The 20,899-nt window shown below is 32.5% G+C and overlaps 1 protein-coding gene and 1 long non-coding RNA gene across 3 annotated transcripts; both read right to left on the reverse strand.

Annotated features, from left to right (window-relative positions):
- Nucleotides 1–4,883: 4,883 nt before the first annotated feature.
- On the reverse strand, nucleotides 4,884–5,807 carry LOC139873054 (uncharacterized). The gene is made up of 2 exons (XR_011767255.1): nucleotides 5,275–5,807; nucleotides 4,884–5,052 (listed from the first exon to the last, which is right to left on the reverse strand). It is a non-coding gene; the product is annotated as an uncharacterized lncRNA (long non-coding RNA).
- Nucleotides 5,808–9,350: 3,543 nt separating this feature from the next.
- Nucleotides 9,351–14,706, reverse strand: LOC139872177 (actin-related protein 3-like). Of its 2 annotated transcripts, XR_011766912.1 has the most exons (10): nucleotides 14,352–14,706; nucleotides 13,595–14,063; nucleotides 12,772–12,918; nucleotides 12,403–12,495; nucleotides 11,979–12,098; nucleotides 11,578–11,688; nucleotides 10,475–10,600; nucleotides 10,289–10,387; nucleotides 9,932–10,182; nucleotides 9,351–9,806 (listed from the first exon to the last, which is right to left on the reverse strand). XR_011766912.1 is itself a non-coding variant. In XM_071860011.1 (9 exons), the coding sequence occupies exons 1-9, from the start codon at nucleotides 14,399–14,401 to the stop codon at nucleotides 10,102–10,104; spliced, it is 1,296 nt and encodes a 431-aa protein (XP_071716112.1). In that variant the 5' UTR covers nucleotides 14,402–14,706; the 3' UTR covers nucleotides 9,876–10,101. The 2 variants fall into 2 exon arrangements, 1 of the variants encoding a protein (XP_071716112.1); XM_071860011.1 differs by lacking the exon at nucleotides 9,351–9,806 and having other exon boundaries at nucleotides 9,876–10,182.
- Nucleotides 14,707–20,899: the final 6,193 nt, after the last annotated feature.

A 20,899-nucleotide genomic window follows, 5' to 3' on the forward strand; every position in this document is an offset into this window, starting at 1 on the left:
TATCTGATATTAAGTATATATGTAATATACTCGTATTTATAAATATATATATATATGTATATCTATATATGAATTTATATATTTTTAACTGTATTATATATATATCCATATTTATTTAAATATCGGTGTTATATATATATATATATATATATATATATATATATATATATATATATATATATATATATATATATATATATATATATATATATATATATATATATATATATATATATATATATATATATATATATATATATATATATATATATATATATATTTATATATATATATATATATAACACCGAATATATATATATATTATATATATATATATATAACACCGAATATATATATATATATATATATATATATATATATATATATATATATATATATATATATATATATATATATATATATATATATATATATATATATATAATATCTGTATCAACATACCTGTTTATATCTTTGTATTTAAATATCTACTTTTTAATTTTAATATCTAATTATAAATTTCTAATCAGTCACTAATACAAATATATTAATACTATTTATACTACTGATAATAATATTGTTAATAATAATAATACTATTAATAAAGAGATTAATAATAATAAAAGTGATACAATAATATTAGTAATTATATTAACTCAAATGTATAGGCCTTAATAATATTATTAATATTGAATGTATGATGTAACAACTATACTTGTAATTTAATATCTCACAATTTTATAAATTTTATCCTAGTTATTAATTATATAATACATTATATAATAAATTATATTAAATATTTAATATTTATAGTTTACAATTTCATATAATATTATTTATGTGCAGAATTCATATATATATATATATATATATATATATATATATATATATATATATATATATATATATATATATATATATATTTATAATAACTAATTTATTCTATAATTTATTTTCACATTATTAATTCCAATTGATTAGAATGCATCTTATTAGTTCATAATAATATCTATGTATACTTGTATTCATATTTATCCATACATTTATTTACAACCGATTGTTCGTGAATCGTCGGGAATAGTCAAAGGGTAATTTGATATATGAAACGGTTCAAACTTTTTGAGACTTAACATTACAGACTTTGCTTAACATGTCGAATTCATATAAAGATTAAGTTTAAATTTGGTCGAAAATCTCCGGGTCATCACAATAAAACATCATTATTATTATCATTTTAGTATTATTATTATTAAAAATTATCATTTTATAATTAATATCATCATTAGTAGATAAATATTGTTATTGCTATTATTAGTAAAATAATAATAATTATTATTATTTCAAAATAATATAACTTTTATTCATTATTATTATTATCTATAGTATTTAAATATGTGATACAAATATATTTTCATCACACGTAATGTATATATATATATATACTTAATATAGGTTCGTGAATCCGAGACCAACCTTGCACTTGTTCAATGACGTCATATGTATTTTTACTACGAAATACAGTATATTGAGTTTCATTTGCTCCCTTTTTAATGCTTTTGCAATATATATTTTTGGGACTGAGAATACATGCGCTGCATTTATAAATGTTTTACGAAATAGACACAAGTAATCGAAACTACATTCTATGGTTGGATTATCGAAATCGAATATGCCCCTTTTTAGCTTGGTAGCCTAAGAATTAGGGAGATGGCCCCTAATTGACGTGAATCCTAAAGATAGATCTATGGACCTTGACACGTCCCATTCGGGTTACGAATGCTTTAGTACTTCGATTATCATGTCCGATGAGAGTCCCGGAATGATGGGGATATTCTATATGCATCCTGTTAGTTCGGTTATCAAGCGTTCACCATATGAATGATTTTTATCTCTATGCAGTTTGCGAAATGCCTGATATGAGATGTATATTTATGAAACATGGAAATGAAATCTTGTGGTCTATTAAAATAATGGAAATGATTGTTTATGATAAACTAATGAACTCACCAACCTATTGGTTGACACTTGAAAGCATGTTTATTCTCAGGTTTGAAAGAAATCTTCCGCTGTGCATTTCCTCATTTTAAAGATATTACTTGGAGTCATTCATGGCATATTTCAAAAGACGTTGCATTCAAGTCGTTGAGTTCAATAAAGATCATTATTAAGTAAATGACAGGTTAAGTCATCTATAGTTTGGATATATTATGAAATGGTATGCATACCTGTCAACTTTCGATGTGATGAAAGTTTGTCTTTTAAAAACGAATGCAATATTTGTAAATTGTATCATATAGAGGTCAGATACCTCGCAATGTAACCATATGTAATTGTATTCGTCCTTATGGATTAGGACGGGTCGTCTCACGTGGCATGTGGAGGCATACAATGCCCTTGCCCATCATGTTGCAGAGCCACGACCAGACCATGTTTTTGGTCATCCCACGCTTCGATACCAGCGAAAGGGGTCGTTGCCCCAGGCCACCTAAGCTGCCAAACCGTTGGTGATGCACCACTACAAGCGGTCTCACACATGTAAAGAGGAGTTGTATGTTTCTCTAATAAGACCGCCAATAATGGTGTTTGTAGGCATTTTACAAACCACCAAGCTCATGGGAACACAAGCCTCATTAATTATGATCTAAAGAGTTTACATTAGCAAGCCAAACTATCATTATTTTCCCAATCTGAGTTTAATGTTAACTCAAATCTTATCATTCATATCAATTTATACTCAGATCCGATAATAAATATATAAATACTCCTTTCGTTTATAAATAATTGTTACATTTGACTTTTAAAAGTCATTTCTTTTAAGATGTGATGTTAAATATTTGTGTTTATTTTATACGATATTTGATAAAGGTTATATGAATAGATGGAGTTCTAAATGCGTTTTTATTGATATAATGTCATCAGTTATCAGTTATTATATAACATAAAAAAAAAAAAAAAATAGAACTGAAGTAACTTTCGAAAGTTAAATTGAATGAAATGGAGAGAGTGATAAACAAGAAGAATATAAACATAATTGATCAATGTTTGTACTTGCAAGTTTTCTACTCCCAATGAATAAGGATTGAAGGTGTCATGACTCTTTCACCACATGTACGTACTCTCATCATTAGTGCACACTTCAAAGAACTGACTAGCTTGATTAATTAAATCCGGTCCATGTGACTCTTATGCCATGTCAGGACATCTTGTTCTGTATCATTGAATCGATCTGTTTCTCTAACTAGAAAAATGTTCTTAACGTACGAGTCCTAAAAACATGATCAATCAATATTTCAATATTGTGCTATTAAGATGGGAAATGATTAGTTCGGGTAGCTAGCTAGTTAGTTAAAGGGCAAATGTTTATTAAGAATAGATAATTCTGGAATTTAATTCAGTTTGCTAGCTAGTTAGCTATGTAGCAAATCTATGCGATTTAATCAAATTATCTCCTAATTATTTGACATTTTTCTCAACTACTTTCATTCTCTAAAGAATACATTATATTAAATTATTGACAAAAATAAAAAAAAAGATAAACAATGAAATACATATGTTAATTAATGTATAAAGTAGAAATAAATAATATTACAATGTATATTTTTGGACAATATTATTAAAACCTCCAAAACAAACCGTAGTAAGGCGCTAAGAGAGCAAAACTACAACGGTTTGAGAAGCCAATTATTTCAAACAATACACTTTTTACCTCTAACATTAAGCCAAACACACGAAACAACGTACTTTCTTTCAACGAATTAGAAGAGAACGTGAAATTATTTCAAAATCTCCATATCATTCAAAGCACAGCAACCATGACAGCCTCAAACCGATCTTTCACCTCCTTTGGTTGTCTCCAATTCAAATGCCATTGATATCATGACTACCATGACTTGAACATATGTATATAAATATCACACCAAATACGAATCTTATGTCACACCTCCATAGCAAACTCGCAAGAGAATTGCACATGATCACTTGTTCCACCTGAGAAGACCTAAACGGATAGTCCAATGATTCGATTTATATACCCCGTGCTAACAAAATTAATCGATTAGCGAACCAATCTAGACTTAATCTCTATAAAAAACAAATGTTGACCTTGCGAGGAAAGAGTTTAGACCATCTTAAACATCTTGGCAATGAAGGAAACATCAACTCATCCAAATAACCACGTGCTTCCCTGAACGAAAAATCTCTAATAGGTCGACCAAATTTAAGAATATGGAATATCATTAATAATAACGTGTTTTATATCACTGAGAAGGCAAGCTGAATGAGCTTCTTTGCGATTTCTAATCTCAGCGCGACTCCATTTCCACATCCAGTAACACCATTCACAAACCTTTCCGCTAACTTTTAGTTAGGATTTACTTCCAGAATAAACGCGATTAAACATGTTCTCAAATGTGTCACTATCAATCCAATGATCTTGTCAAAAATTAATATCTTCTCCATTAGTCACTTTCTTCTTTCACCTTATTTTATTCCCTTAATTTTTTTAACATTTAATTAGCTAGTTGTTAACCATTTTTCAAAACGTTCAATTAACTGCCCGTTAACTGATTAAAATCATCCCGCAGCGAAGCGCGAGTTTATTTTCCTCGTTGTTATCATACTTGAGATATTATATTATATTATATCTACATACTAAAAGTAATGAACTTTTAGTGTTCATAGGGGTATTTTCATCTTTTTACGTATTTATTTATTTATTTATCTCTATACTAAATCACGTAAATTTTTAGTAATTTTTCCTACTGTCATACTGTTTCACTTCATCTCACATCCTTATTCGTATCGGCTACAGTATAACAGTAGCGGCGCAAGGGTACTTTTGTCTTTTCACACTCCAAAGTACATAGGACAACTAATACATCATGGATCACAATTATTTTCACCACCAAACTTCTTATTTTTATATGATAAAAAACAAATTAGATAAACAAAAACAAAAATAAACAACTAATCTAATAGGTAATCGGAAAGGCTAGCCTCCACCATCACGTCCACCAACCACCACTAGAGCCACTACCAGCGACAAACACAAATCTGAAAAAAAAAAAAAAAAAACATTAGAACACATAAAATGCATTTGAACAAAAAAAAATAGATATGAAAAAAAAAAATCAGGTCTTATTAAAAAGGAAAAAAACAAATCTGAATTTTTTTTTAACTAAATAATTATCATCAAAGATTTTCAAAAGTTATTTTTAAAAAAAAAAACTAATGAAAGGATGGGAACAGAAGTAGTTGTACGGAGTGAACGATTACCCTTAGTCACCACCATCACTTTCAGTCACAACCGTCAACCACCACCACCGTCAAATGGGCTGTTAAAGAAATATAACACGATTTAGATCTGTTTAGTCGGCGGATGATAGGCGTTATTAGATGGCGTTTTGTTGGTGATGTTTGTCGGAGTTCAGATCCGTTAGATGGGCCACGTGAGATAAATCTTTGGTGAAGATGAGAGGTAGTTTATGATGATCGGCAATGGAATACGGTGGGTGAGAGATGTTGGACGAATTTAGGAGAGGAAGAGGTAAGAAAGTATTTAGATTTTGGGTTTAAGTTAGGGAAAAAAGAGAGAAATCAAATTGATTTTGATTTGATTTTTTACTTTGGAAAAATGAAAATGAATAAAGCAAGTTAGGTGGGAAATATGGAGTAGATACACATCGATTGAGATTCCCTTTTAATCTGCAGTTTTGTACACAGACTCTTATCTTTTTTAAAGTTTTTGGACCTTGAGGTGTATAAAGGTCAAGTAGGTGTCATATTATTGTAATTGGGCCTCGCCAATTATTTATTGTCTGGTCTTTCACTTTCCTATCAATTACATTACATTTATACAGTATTATATTAGAAGATTTACATTTAGATGCACAACTGAAAAGTGAGACATAATGTAATCTTTTTTCTTAACGTAAACATTATACTCCGTAGTATATAAACACGTTTTTTCTCTCTATACATATATTCTTTATTATTCTTAAAACAATAAAAAATTGGTGACTCTGCTCCCCAATTACAACATGCTTGAAATTAATATGTTTACAATTGATAAAATAGTGATACTGCTCTCCAATATTACTAACAATAGAAATTAAGGAATTGGAAACTTATTATGTAATTATAGTAGGGTTAAACGTTTGTAATGTTTATACACCATTAACAAACCCAGTTATTAAACTTTCGCAAAACGTCCACCTAAACGCAAACTATCGATATTTAAAAATAGAATAAAAATATAAACTAATACATAGTTGGAGTTTTAGACAAAAAAAAAAAAAAAAAAGGTGGCGGTGTCGAAAGAGTGTGACGGTTCAGATTTGTAAGGTGACTGACGATTTGCTGGTAGTGAGCGGCGGTTGGGTATGCTATTTAAAATAATAGTAAAAAAGTTATGCAAAATTCGATTGCACTACAAATTTCATGTCATTTTTCGAAATTGCATTGTAATTATAAAAAATCATAAACAAAATTTTTTTTGCACACCGCCGAGAAGCGCGGCCAACTTTACTAGTTTTATTTTAATAGGGATATATTTTCTTCTTTTTACTTCCTTCACTTACTAATTACTATTTTGACCACCACCACTATGCGGTCGCCGCCGCCTTCACCATCTTGCACATGTTCCATCAACATCTTGCCACTGCTTTGGTGATTATACATTTTATAATTTTATACATTTTTAATAAATACAACCACTTTCAACCTCCTCTAACCAAACTACCAACAAGCAACGACAACCTCCGACCCCTCCGAAAAACACCGACGTTAAACAACCTCCTTCTACAGCCGACCGCCGTGAACGTCAAAATTTGACCACCACTAACAACCACCATACGCCACCAACATCTGCCACCAACAAACATCAAATCTGAGCATGGAGCGACGGTTGAAAATAAAATATACAAAAAACAGATTTGTCCATTGGTGGCGGAGGCATGAGAGAAGTGCAACGGTTTTCAGAGAAAAGTGAAGGAGAAAGGCGATAAGCATCAGTGGGTAGCGGTGGTTGATTGGTGATGTTGCGGCCGGATTTATAAAAATAGTAGTGTTGGCTGTCGTATATTTGAGTGAGGGAGGAGTTGAGATTTTAGATCTAGGCCTTTTTTTTGAGTATTTGTGAGCAAGGTTGCAAAATTCGCTATTCGGGGATTAATCGGTCGAGACTTTGGAAAGATTAATCGGTAATTCGGAGATTAATCGGATTGTACTGTATACATTAAACTATTAAATATAAAAAATTATATGTGTAAATATAGAAAAAAAAAAACATAAATATAGAAATAAACTTTAACATAATTGTATAAAATTGTTCATTTTGCTCCAAAACTATATAGTTCTAGTTTAAATTCATGTGTAGATGGTAATCATTTTTGACTTTGACCGGCTTTGATTATCAAATTCGATTTTGACCCATCAATTGACGTTGACCATTTAATTAAACGGATTTTTGAAAATCAGAACGGATTGCTCTTAAAAATGCTTAATCGGAAATTAATCGGCGAGTAATCGGGTTTTTTACAACACTGTTTGTGAGGGAAGGAAAAACAAGAATTAATACGGAGTATATATTAAAAAAAAAAGAAATTAACCAAGTCATGAATGGGAATAAGTACAATAAAAGCCCACATTTTAGAGCCCATAAGTATTAGCCAATCTTGCTCAATTAAAATCCTTATAACAAAAACTAAAAGCCCTAAACAACAATGATTAGAACAATTGGGTCGTTGATGGCGGTAGTTGTACAATTTGAAAAGGAGTATTTATAATTGACATATTCTATATTGGATCTTTAAAACTTTCTTTACTTGATTATCGTGAATGTATAATCACCCGTTCTGTATCACCCGCAGCAAAGCACGGACCAGCATCACTCATTTATATCAATTCCTATAAAACTAAAGGGTCATTGGTCAAGTGGTATCAAAATGACCATTCCCATCATGTGGTTGAAGGTACCAAGTCTTTGGATGTAACAACTATATATATTCGTGGTAGTCGTGTATTAATTTGTGATAATGGATGTGTGAGTTACCTTTTAAGAATAGAAGGTTTTGGAAAATACAAGGACAGTAAAGAACTTAAGAAAGACAATTAAGACCATATGACTATACTTTAGTAGGAAGCGGAAACACACAAAAATAGAGCTTTGACAATGTCACTTTAATATAACAAGAAGGGTGAAACAATGAACATGCAATATTTTTGCAGAAAACACAAATTTACGTATGCTCTTTTGTATTATTCTAGGATAGATGAAGACTTCTCTAAATCTCACTTCCTCAATACTCCACAAATGTGGAATTGAATTTTGTTATTGTTGTTGATGTGTTATACAGAATTAATATATAGTTGTTATTGTACATAACTGTGAGTGGCTCGTTTGAAGGAAGAAAAGAAGAAAAAGAAGAAAGAATTGATGGCAAATCGAGGGAAGGCAACGAATGTTGATAGGCCTTTACCGATTTTGGTTGGGCGTAGTGGAAGGTCTTATTGTGATTGTGAGGATCCTTCTTCTAAAGGTTATTGTAAGTCGTGGTATGTTCTAAATAGGAAGGTTTCTAGGGAAACTTTCGAATGCGTGAATTTGCGGACAAGACGGAATGTTGCATCTACCTCGGGATCTTTTAAGCTCGTGGATCATGAATAAGTTTTGGAATATGGTGACGCCATTTAAAACTTGTTTTTGGCGGGCACGGTAGACAAGAAGAGTGGTGGTGCGGTCCCGGGTAATGGCGCTTCTTCGGGGTTGACAAAGCATGGTATGACCTGCGAGGCTTTTGCGGCTTTTGATATTATGATGACAAGCATGGCCGAGATCGAACCGGTTACGGTAAATTCTAGTGAAATCCCGCCTTCGCCAGGTAGGAACAAAAATCATCATAAGCGTAAAGAGAAATTGGTTCAAGGTGCCGAAATGGCTAAATTCAGCGTGTTCATTAAGGACATTTGAGTTCTTTTTCGGTTTTATGTATCTTGATTCGATGTAGTCTTAGGTGTTTGTATTGCATTGTATCGTCTAATTGGTTTTGGTTTTGGTTTGTTTTCGCATAGGTTAGGCGAGACTCAGTATAGATTTTTCGTTAGTAGCCGCTTTCTAGGTTCGAGTCTCACCGGTATTTCCCTTTTGTACTTCTTGTTGATTTTGTTTTCTTTTCGAAAACGTTTTTTTTTTTTATAAAAGTTCTCGTTACTTCACAAAAAAAAAAAGAAAAAACTGTACTAGCTAAATCATAGGATGCATCTAAACATGAATGTTCCAAATAGTCGGCTTGAATCTTCAAAGTATAACAGAAATGACCAAAATCCTAACTCATACACAAATCGGAAAAAAAATTATCCAACAGTAACAAGAAAAAGCAATAGAAATCTTTTTTCTGAATTTTTTTTCTAAATCATTAGAATATGTTGTTATTCTTCTGCCTTTGAAGATAGGGGAATCCAAATATACAATAGAAAACTCTTGAACCGAAAACCAGTCCAATGATGAATTAAAGTAAAGACATGATATTTGTGTTTTTTGAAGAGCAAAGAACGTGATGCCCGTTTCCTCCATTCTATGTTCGAACTCTTGAGGGATTTGAGGCAAAGGTTCCTCAAAGGGCTGCCCTCGGAATGCGTCTTAATCAAACGGGGACTAGACGGGAACGTTTTTAAATCAGACGTGGAACTACTTGGGGCTAAAGACTTCGTTCAGATGGAGAAGATTCCGGAAAAAGAATTCTCTATCCAATCTGAAGGGGAATATCGATTGGGAGCAACTAACATCTGAAAGTTTCATCGAGTCACACCTACAAGCAATTTGTTGAAGTAATTTGATGACAGTTTGTATTGTAGTCCTCAATTATTGACACCGTATAAGTAGCAATTCAATACAAATATTTCACTGCAATCCTATCAAGAAAACTTTTAATACCTATAACGAAAATTCATCTTTTTGGCACAAGAAAACAAGCATCTCGAGTACACCTTCTCGACAAACTTAACCTTCAAAATGTACAGAATCCTATATTTCCCTTTCAATGACCACAACAGCTAGCTACATTTATGCCCTTGAAATTATTTAACAACAGGGGGTTAGATCTGTCAATACATTCCCTTGAAAACAGGATTTGTTCGGCATATGCTGGCTCCATATTCTTCGTACTCTGCTTTTGTATGACAAGCCTATCGATAGACCATATAAATTCAGTAATAATAATGTACTACTCAACTCTAGTAAACACGTAACGTAAAAGATCATGTTTGGGTGTGTTATAAGTAATTAGAATACCGTAAAAAATTCCTGAGTTGATGCAAGTATAGAGCCTCCAAACCATACAGCATGTCTCTGGATAGGATGGCTTACAACATTCACTTCAACCGGTTGTGCCTGGAACAATAATTATTTGCAGCCTCATAGTGATTAACAATGATTAATTAAAATATAACTATTGGCTAATCAATTAAGCAAACTTACTTTCAGTTCATTGTTTAACCGTGCATCTGATGCAAGAACACGAGCACCCACTATTTTCTTAACCTCCCTTTGTAATCTTCGATGGAAGTCTTTAAACATGGTCGATCCTCCAGACAATACAATATTCTGAAACAGATGTCAGATGCAAAAAATGGTTTAGGTAATTGCTAATATTTGAGAAAGCCACAATGGGCGGGTTGGCTAATGGGTGACATGTTTTTTTTTTTGTTCTGTTAGGCCCAGTTGACCCAAAACACCAGTTTTGTATACAGAAATAGCAATAATGAATAAAATATGATTAAAATATTTATGATAGTTGACAAATAATGTAGTTTTAGCTTTTACATGATTTGATTTATGAAGTTTTATGCATTAGAATTACACTCTCGTTTACTTTTGACCCGTTTTACAAGGGTGTGCAAGACAAGTTCAAAGTTATTTTGTTTCAGTAATAATTCGGATTTTAAAGAAAATGCTTTATGATGCATTATGCATAAAATAAGCGCCTTGGTCTTTGAGTGACTTTCAATCCGATTGACTAGTGTGTCATATCTTTTAACAAAAGTACACTTCGTATTATTTCAGAAGTAATATTATTTCTTCCCATGGAAATTTGATTATACCATTTTCATGGCGTCTATTATTATTTTTATTTTAGTATTCTTTTTTTTTTTTTTTTAACTTTTTCCTACTTAAAGGTCGGAGGTCCTCTCGGAAGCAATCTCTTTATCCGTCGAATAAAGAGAGGGATGACTTTCTCTACTCTTGAGAGTGTTTCACTCTGGGTGGAGAAATGACTTGTCTTTATTCTCGGATAGGGGAATGATTGTCTACATCTCACCTCCCCCATACACCACTCATGTGGTATTGGGTTTTGTTGTTGTTGTTGTAATATTATTTCTTCCGTAAAATGATTTAGAATGTATTATGCACCAAATATACACTTTGGGCAACATTTGACCAGTCTGGTCCATTTGACCAACTCATACGAAATGCATAGATATTACCCCTCTAGTTTACATGTATTTTAAATACACAATCCTGCAATCTAAAATACAAAATAATACTAGAGTCCAACGGGACACGCATATGGTAAGTTGTACCTTATAGAGGGCACGTCTTGTGTCAATCGGTGCAGATTGAATACACTTGTCTATTACATCAGGTAAAGGAGTCCTAAAGTCTCCATTGTATATCTCTGGATTAAAGAAAAGCTGCATGATAAAACATATAAATTTATTTTATGTTACTTAACATAATGGCAGGCTACAGTTTATGAGGAGAACTCTACTCCTAGACACCAAAGCATATAAAGTTGTATGTTTTCGAAGTAAATTCTGGTCACATTCAACCCGTCTCATTATTAAGTACGTTTATAGGGTTATCCCCCTAGAAAATAAGTTCATATTTCCGAGCAGCAATTAAGGTAAGAATGGACCATAGATTACAAGGGCTTTTTAACATACTAATTATCATTAAATCATTAAAGAAAAGGAAGACAAACCTCAGGACCAAGAAATCGTTCATAGCCAACATCACATGAGTATGGTGCTCCAGTCTTTGGTTTAATGCCTCTCCATTGCTTAACATATTTGGAAGCTTCTTTGTCATGCTTGTTAAACTCCTGTAAATTTGAAATTATACAAAGACTATTCAATCTTTAATACAACTGGCCAAAAATAAGATACTGGACATGAAGGATGGATTCGGAAACAGGTTCAGGTTGAAAGATTTATAGTTTTAGAATGGGACGGTTGGCAAAATACCGAGCACTTCCCCTTTTTGCTAAATATGTATTTATTACAGTTGAAGGTAAAACACAATCCAAATAGACACATTTGAAAAGTAAATGGCTCGAATTACCGCCTATATATAGAATCATTCATGTTGACTTTAAACAAGGTATCAGACATAACCGTATTTATTACCTTGACAATGTCGGAGCATGTGTAGCAATATGTTTCCTTAACTTTTCGAGCTACTTCGAGCGAGTCTTCAGGTGGAATGTGCTCGCCTCTTTCCTGCACAATATAATATAATGAAAGGATTAATTATCAAGTTGCTGATAATATCGTCGAATGTATGCAAAGGTCTGATATATATAAGTTCGTGTCTGGGATTTATGGTACGAGTGACAAGGAATCTGGATTACAATATGTATAAACATAAAAGGAAGTCAATGATCAAATTTACTAATGGTGTAATTGTGTCAACATTGACTCAAACTTTGTAGCAACTTTCTGAAAATAGTTAAATTAGCAAATTAAAGTGAGATAAAAAGGTCAAAATTAACATACGCGCATGAGTTGTTGGATGAAGAGGGTAACATCTTTTCCTGCTATAGGTATTGATTTAATGCTGCTTCCAATAACATAACCTTCTGCTACAGGTACAACATGGGTGGCTCCATCTCCAACATCTACAACAACGCCTGTCATCTCACACTAAAGAAAAGTATATGGTGATTCAGATATAATACATAATTCAAAAGATGTGGCTTTCATAACAGATATTACACTTTTGGTTGAAATGTGAGGAAGATAAAAGGTCAACAAATAAAAAGTATACAACCATATAGGATATTTCATTAAAGAGAAACATATTAAATTTTGGATCAGGTACATTTATGAATCATGACGTTAAATTTGTGTTAGAGACAAACATGCAAATAAGTGCATATTCTTGTTAATCTACAAACTAAGTATCTGTCAATTGGTTGTAAACTAGTAATTTGAGCAGCAGATCGCATCAAATAATATCATACTGAACAATTCATATAATTCCCTTCCAGACATTCCCCATACCTCACTCTTAAAGTTCATATAGCTCCATTTATCTATGTCATGTTTGACTCAACCTAACTAGATTACGAATTGGGACAAAAACAATGCGTTATTTTCCACAAATCTCGAGTAAATGACCTTAATAACTAAAAAATACGTGCAGTTTTGTTAATTCACTACTTCAAAAATACAGTCATCAACTCTACAAGAGACGCATGCATCCACACCAACAGATGTTAGTCAAAAACTTACTAAAACAAATTAGTAACCTAATATATTTACATTACAATTACTACCTTAACAAAGATAAAGCAAATTAATGGTTCCACCAACTAACCTTAGACGTGGTGTACCCTGCAGCAAGAGCAAGCACAGGCTGAACTGCAATGTACAACCCTGGAACGTTAAACGTCTCAAACATAATCTCGCCAGTGTACTCTCGACTCTCGGGTGGAGTCAACGGACTCTCAGTCAACAAAAAATAATGATCTTCTGGGTCACAACGCAAGTAATTATATATGCATTGCTGCCAAAACCGTTCCATTGCATCCCAATTTTCCACCTGCCCATGTTTAATCGGGTAAGTCAGATTGTAGATACCACTCGTTCTCGACTTGGACATAGCTTCTTCCCCAATGTAAAAATCAAGATCAGCCATCACACCAGCACTATGTTGAGCTAGCCAACTACTGCTTCCCTTAACCGAGCTACGAGCAGGTTGGCTTACAAACGAATCGTTAACAGCAACCACCGTCGGAACATTAAAAAACGGCTCAACGTTACCAGCAAATCCCATTTTAGTGTACCTGCAATACAATTAAATAAGTACCAAGTGTTCAATTAATCACTGTAAACAATTTAGTCAAATCAACATATATCACATGAATTGAACATATTCTCAATGCTTAATCAGCAAACAGTTGGTCTGGAAATAGTATAATTAAGCGAATTTAACAAAATTTCATGGAGGCATTTCGTCGAACACGTTGGTTGCAATGTATATATGGGATGAAAACGGTGAAATTAATAAAATGCGATCGAGGCATTTCGTCGATCAGGTGATATGCAATGTAGAATTGGAATGAGTCTATTACCCTGTGCCATTGTCGATAACTACAGCGGGACGAAAAGTTGAAGGATCCATGAAGATACTGAAAAACAGATAGATGTAATGATGACGTTAGCACAGTGATTATGGATCTGCAATTGAGATCCAATTTGGGATTTTAGTGAGTTAGTGATCATTAATAAAAAATGCAAAATGTAGACCCACTGGTTTTCGGTTGGATCAAATATACTTTCCTTTATGATGAAACAACAAAATATAGATATATGAATATGAATCTATATCAGTGATTGTTTAATGATATGTGTATGTGTGCGTGTTATTGGATTTGGTGAGTAATGATTAGGGATTGTAAAGAAAATAGGCCAAATATCACACGCACGTTGGATACCAAAAGTGTTTGTCAAGCCTCTTTGCTACCGTATATTATTAGGCTAATACTCCGTAAATAATAAGACCATTTTTATCGCGCCGTTTTCGAACTTTGGTGACGATGATCTGGCGATGGTGATGTTGGTAATGCGGTGTCACCAAGGATGATAAGGCGAGGTTAGTTAATCAGGTAATGATGAAAGAGTCCGGCGTCAGAGACACGTGGAACAATGTGACTGGATGAGAGGTTACCGTTTTTTCAAACTATAATCAAACAATCCTTCAACCGCGAACGACTTGCAAAATTATATAAATTGCGGTAATTATATCGAAGGAAGTTCGTCAAATCCAAACAATCTTCAACAAATTCCTGTAATTGGCCCTAAATTCCGAACCTAGCACCCGAAAAACAAAATTAAATTTTTATGGAACAAAACGATGTATCGAATTTTTTAATCAACAAAATCAAGTAGCGAGTGGTTTCAACAACAACAACAAGGAGGTTTTCATTTTCTTTTCTTCTTTTTTTTTAGTAGCAGATGGCAAAATTTTTATTAAAAGACTAGCAAGAGCTAGCAAAAAGAAAAACAAAATTACATTGCGTTCATTGGGTTTTGCAACCACGTGGTTCAATTAATTTGACTCATGTTCTGACGAGAGTACAACCAATCAAATGCGAAACGACAATGCTATCGAAAACTAGAGACTTTTTGAGTTTTGCTTCGTTAAAGACGTGACTATTACGTGGGCGTCATATATTCCAAAATGTTGAGGTAACTATAACTTTGAGTGTGATGCGTTGCTTGTCACTTAACGGGACACCGTCAACCCATAACCATGCCTCATCAATCGAATTTCATGATGGAATTAGGAGACCAGTCAATTGACTAATTCTACACCAAATTTGAGATGAGATGTCGCATGCTATGAATAAATGATGTTCATCTTCATCATTTTGGTTGCAAAAACAACAAATTGTGTTATCTAGCTTGTTTTCTAGCCATGTGTCGTTTCAAAATCTTGTACTATTCCTATTTCCAAATATACAGTGAATAGAATATGAAGTTAGTAACTATGGAAATCCTGAAAATACTAACACTGCTAACTAATTATATTATGAGCAAAGACAAGAAATCCATTATATGAAATTTAAGAAAACTCAACTTCGTTGAAACAACCTAGAGATATCCCTAACCTCCGAGAATAAACAAAGAAGTTCCACAAAAAAGTACTCTACTAAAAAAGAGACTCGGAATTCATGACGTTCATGAGACATTTGTAGTGGTGACTCGTGTTGTTGGTTCGTGTTGCTTGCTTTTTGTACGTTTTTGCTGACTATGAAGTGTTGGTTTTATATGTGAAGTATTGGTGGTGTTGGTTAGGAATGTTGTGATGATGTATTAAAATATAATTGGTAAAATAGTTAAAAAGGGATAGAAATAATATTATTAAAATAATATAAAATTAATAAATATATTACCGACGCACGGTTGCTTCATCCGTTGGAACTTGGAAACCAACCAACGCGTAGGAAACGCCTGTTTCCAACCCACCAATACCTGGGAACTAGGAGTTGGATTGCTGCCACGTGGGTGGATGTTGGCGTTGCATTTGACCGATACAAAGGGTTTGAGAATTTATCAAATAAACATAAAAGATTAATTATGCCCTATACGTTGAGGAGATTTGATGTCACTACAAAGATACGGTTGAAACGGACGGTTTTATTCGTGCGGTGTCGTTAGGCCGCAGGACGTCAGATTCAGTTGATCAAGGTAGCGCACAGTGATTTTGTTTATTTATATTATGCGGGGCCTAAATTTACTTTTACTTTCTAAAGTGTAGAAGGTGTAAGTTAACCTAGTGTCGTATTTTTGAATAGATTAACGAATTGAAAATCAAGTGGATAATTGTCTTTTATTTAAATTACCTAGATAAGGATAGTAGTTGGTTTAAGTTAAAAGTCCTAAGTGCGGAAAGGTAAATAAGTGGAAGGATATTCGGAGTATGCAGATCAGAGAAATGTTGACCAAGATATTAGTATTGGGTTAGGGAAAGGTAATTATGCTTATGTTAAGACTATGCTTGGAATGATGTAGATCTGGTTGGATAAGCCAATTACACAGACCTACTTATCTCTGAACTCTCGGAGTTCTCTTTGAGCAGTGAGAAGTATGTCACTTGGTTGTATAATTGAAAGGTAGCTATACCTCGGAGGTTATCCTCAGTAAAGTACTAGGTTTGTTAGTGAGTTGAGCTATAATCCTAACCCTCGTTATTAGTTTAGTTAACTAAATAACAACGTGACGTGTTGATTGAACACTGATCACAAACGGAAGGAGTCTGTCGGTTTAAGTTGGCAAAACCTTAAATGAAAACTAACAACCATTTCATTATACTAATGAGATCATATCAGTTCAAATATTATACAGCATTACAGTGGATATACTGAAAGTAAAGCAGATAGAAATCTAATAAATACCTAAAAGTTGATATGACTTAGTCCTAAGGCAACAATCAAACAAGAACATGCAATAGGCTTGGGTCACACAGTGAAGGCACTAACTAGATCTTAACAGCTCCTAAGAAGTCTCTTTGGAACAGTCAATAGGCATACTAGGTCATGCATGTCTCAATTCCTAAGTTTCGTGTCCTAAAAGCGCATTAGATGCCTCTCGGGAACTCCGGCCATACCGAGTTCATAGAATCTTCAGATACAGTATAACCAGCAGTCTTAATCCTATGAAGTAGCTAATTTCATATAGGTGGACAAGTCCTGATCACAACCTAGGTTGGTCAATCCTTAAGATGCTAGCATACAAATCTATTAGACTTCCTAGTTCAGTATTACGACAGTAATCGTACTAAATTAACATAATTACGCTAATCCAAACTTCTATCTGTAGTGACCCGAACTTTTCCATGTTTATATATATATATATATTAAATGAAATTGTTATTTACATGATTAAGTGTTTCCAACATGTTAAGCAATCAAACTTGTTAAGACTTGATTAATTGAAATAGGTTTCATATAGACAATTGACCACCCAAGTTGACCGGTGATTCACGAACGTTAAAACTTGTAAAAACTATATGATGACATATATATGGATATATATATAGTTAACATGATATTATGATAAGTAAACATATTATTAAGTGTATTAACAATGAAATACATATGTAAAAATAAGACTACTAACTTAATGATTTCGAAACGAGACATATATGTAACGATTATCGTTGTAACGACATTTAACTGTATATATATCATACTAAGATATATTATATATCATAATATCATGATAATATAATAATTTAACATCTCATTTGTTATAATAAACAATGTGTTAACAACATTCAACAAGATCGTTAACCTAAAGGTTTCAAAACAATGTTTACATGTAACGACTAACGATGACTTAACGACTCAGTTAAAATGTATATACATGTAGTGTTTTAATATGTATTCATACACTTTTGAAAGACTTCAAGACACTTATCAAAATACTTCTACTTAACAAAAATGCTTACAATTACATCCTCGTTCAGTTTCATCAACAATTCTACTCGTATGCACCCGTATTTGTACTCGTACAATACACAGCTTTTAGATGTATGTACTATTGGTATATATACTCCAATGATCAGCTCTTAGCAGCCCATGTGAGTCACCTAACACATGTGGGAACCATCATTTGGCAACTAGCATGAAATATCTCATAAAATTACAAAAATATGAGTAATCATTCATGACTTATTTACATGAAAACAAAATTACATATCCTTTATATCTAATCCATACACCAACGACCAAAAACACCTACAAACACTTTCATTCTTCAATTTTCTTCATCTAATTGATCTCTCTCAAGTTCTATCTTCAAGTTCTAAGTGTTCTTCATAAATTCTAAAAGTTCTAGTTTCATAAAATCAAGAATACTTCCAAGATTGCAAGTTTACTTCCAAGTTTTCTAAATCCATTCCAAGTAATCATCCAAGATCAAGAAACCTTTGTTACTTACAGTAGGTTATCTTTCTAATACAAGGTAATAATTATATTCAAACTTTAATTCAATTTCTATAACTACAACAATCTTATTTCGAGTGAAAATCTTACTTGAAATTGTTTTCGTGTCATGATTCTGCTTCAAGAACTTTCAAGCCATCCAAAGATCCTTTGAAGCTAGATCTATTTTTCTCATTTTCAGTAGGTTTATCCAAGGAACTTGAGGTAGTAATGATGTTCATAACATCATTCGATTCATACATATAAAGCTATCTTATTTGAAGGTTTAAACTTGTAATCACTAGAACATAGTTTAGTTAATTCTAAACTTGTTCGCAAATAAAAGTTAATCCTTCTAACTTGACTTTTAAAATCAACTAAACACATGTTCTATATCTATATGATATGCTAACTTAATGATTTAAAACCTGGAAACACGAAAAACACCGTAAAACCGGATTTATGCCGTCGTAGTAACACCGCGGGCTGTTTTGGGTTAGTTAATTAAAAACTATTATAAACTTTGATTTAAAAGTTGTTATTCTGGGAAAATGATTTTTATTATGAACATGAAACTATATCCAAAAATTATGGTTAAACTCAAAGTGGAAGTATGTTTTCTAAAATGGTCATCTAGACGTCGTTCTTTCGACTGAAATGACTACCTTTACAAAAATAACTTGTAACTTATTTTTCTGACTATAAACCTATACTTTTTCTGTTTATATTCATAAAATAGAGTTCAATATGAAACCATAGCAATTTGATTCACTCAAAACGGATTTAAAATGAAGAAGTTATGGGTAAAACAAGATTGGATAATTTTTCTCATTTTAGCTACGTGAAAATTGGTAACAAATCTATTCCAACCATAACTTAATCAACTTGTATTGTATATTATGTAATCTTGAGATACCATAGACACGTATACAATGTTTCGACCTATCATGTCGACACATCTATATATATTTCGGAACAACCATAGACACTCTATATGTGAATGTTGGAGTTAGCTATACAGGGTTGAGGTTGATTCCAAAATATATATAGTTTGAGTTGTGATCAATACTGAGATACGTATACACTAGGTCGTGAATTTATTCAAGATAATATTTATCGATTTATTTCTGTACATCTAACTGTGGACAACTAGTTGTAGGTTACTAACGAGGACAGCTGACTTAATAAACTTAAAACATCAAAATATATTAAAAGTGTTGTAAATATATTTTGAACATACTTTGATATATATGTATATATTGTTATAGGTTCGTGAATCAACCAGTGGCCAAGTCTTACTTCCCGACGAAGTAAAAATCTGTGAAAGTGAGTTATAGTCCCACTTTTAAAATCTAATATTTTTGGGATGAGAATACATGCAGATTTTATAAATGATTTACAAAATAGACACAAGTACGTGAAACTACATTCTATGGTTGAATTATCGAAATCGAATATGCCCCTTTTTATTAAGTCTGGTAATCTAAGAATTAGGGAACAGACACCCTAATAGACGAAAATCCTAAAGATAGATCTATTGGGCCTAACAAACCCCATCCAAAGTACCGGATGCTTTAGTACTTCGAAATTTATATAATATCCGAAGGGTGTCCCGGAATGATGGGGATATTCTTATATATGCATCTTGTTAATGTCGGTTACCAGGTGTTCACTATCTCTATGTATGGGATGTGTATTGAAATATGAAATCTTGTGGTCTATTGTTACGATTTGATATATATAGGTTAAACCTATAACTCACCAACATTTTTGTTGACGTTTAAAGCATGTTTATTCTCAGGTGAATACTAAGAGCTTTTGCTGTTGCATACTAAAATAAGGACAAGATTTGGAGTCCATGTTTGTATGATATTGTGTAAAAACTGCATTCAAGAAACTGATTTCGATGTAACATATTTGTATTGTAAACCATTATGTAATGGTCGTGTGTAAACAGGATATTTTAGATTATCATTATTTGATAATCTACGTAAAGCTTTTTAAACCTTTATTTATGAAATAAAGGTTATGGTTTGTTTTAAAAATGAATGCAGTCTTTGAAAAACGTCTCATATAGAGGTCAAAACCTCGTAACGAAATCAATTAATATGGAACGTTTTTAATCAATAAGAACGGGACATTTCAGTTGGTATCCGAGCGTTGGTCTTAGAGAACCAGAAAATTTGCATTAG

The sequence above is a fragment of the Rutidosis leptorrhynchoides genome, chromosome 10, assembly GCF_046630445.1.
Source record: "Rutidosis leptorrhynchoides isolate AG116_Rl617_1_P2 chromosome 10, CSIRO_AGI_Rlap_v1, whole genome shotgun sequence".
NCBI classification, from domain to species: domain Eukaryota; kingdom Viridiplantae; phylum Streptophyta; class Magnoliopsida; order Asterales; family Asteraceae; genus Rutidosis; species Rutidosis leptorrhynchoides.

What these genes read in the sequence shown, in the direction of transcription:
- LOC139872177 (XM_071860011.1), bottom strand. Translation starts at nt 14,401, where the DNA reads ATGGATCCTTCAACTTTTCGTCCCGCTGTAGTTATCGACAATGGCACA. An exon ending in CAGGGTACACCACGTCTAAG is followed by an intron (nt 12,919 to 13,594) that starts GTTAGTTGGTGG and finishes ACTTTTCTTTAG; the next exon opens with TGTGAGATGACAGGCGTTGT. An exon ending in TCATCCAACAACTCATGCGC is followed by an intron (nt 12,496 to 12,771) that starts GTATGTTAATTT and finishes TATATTGTGCAG; the next exon opens with GAAAGAGGCGAGCACATTCC.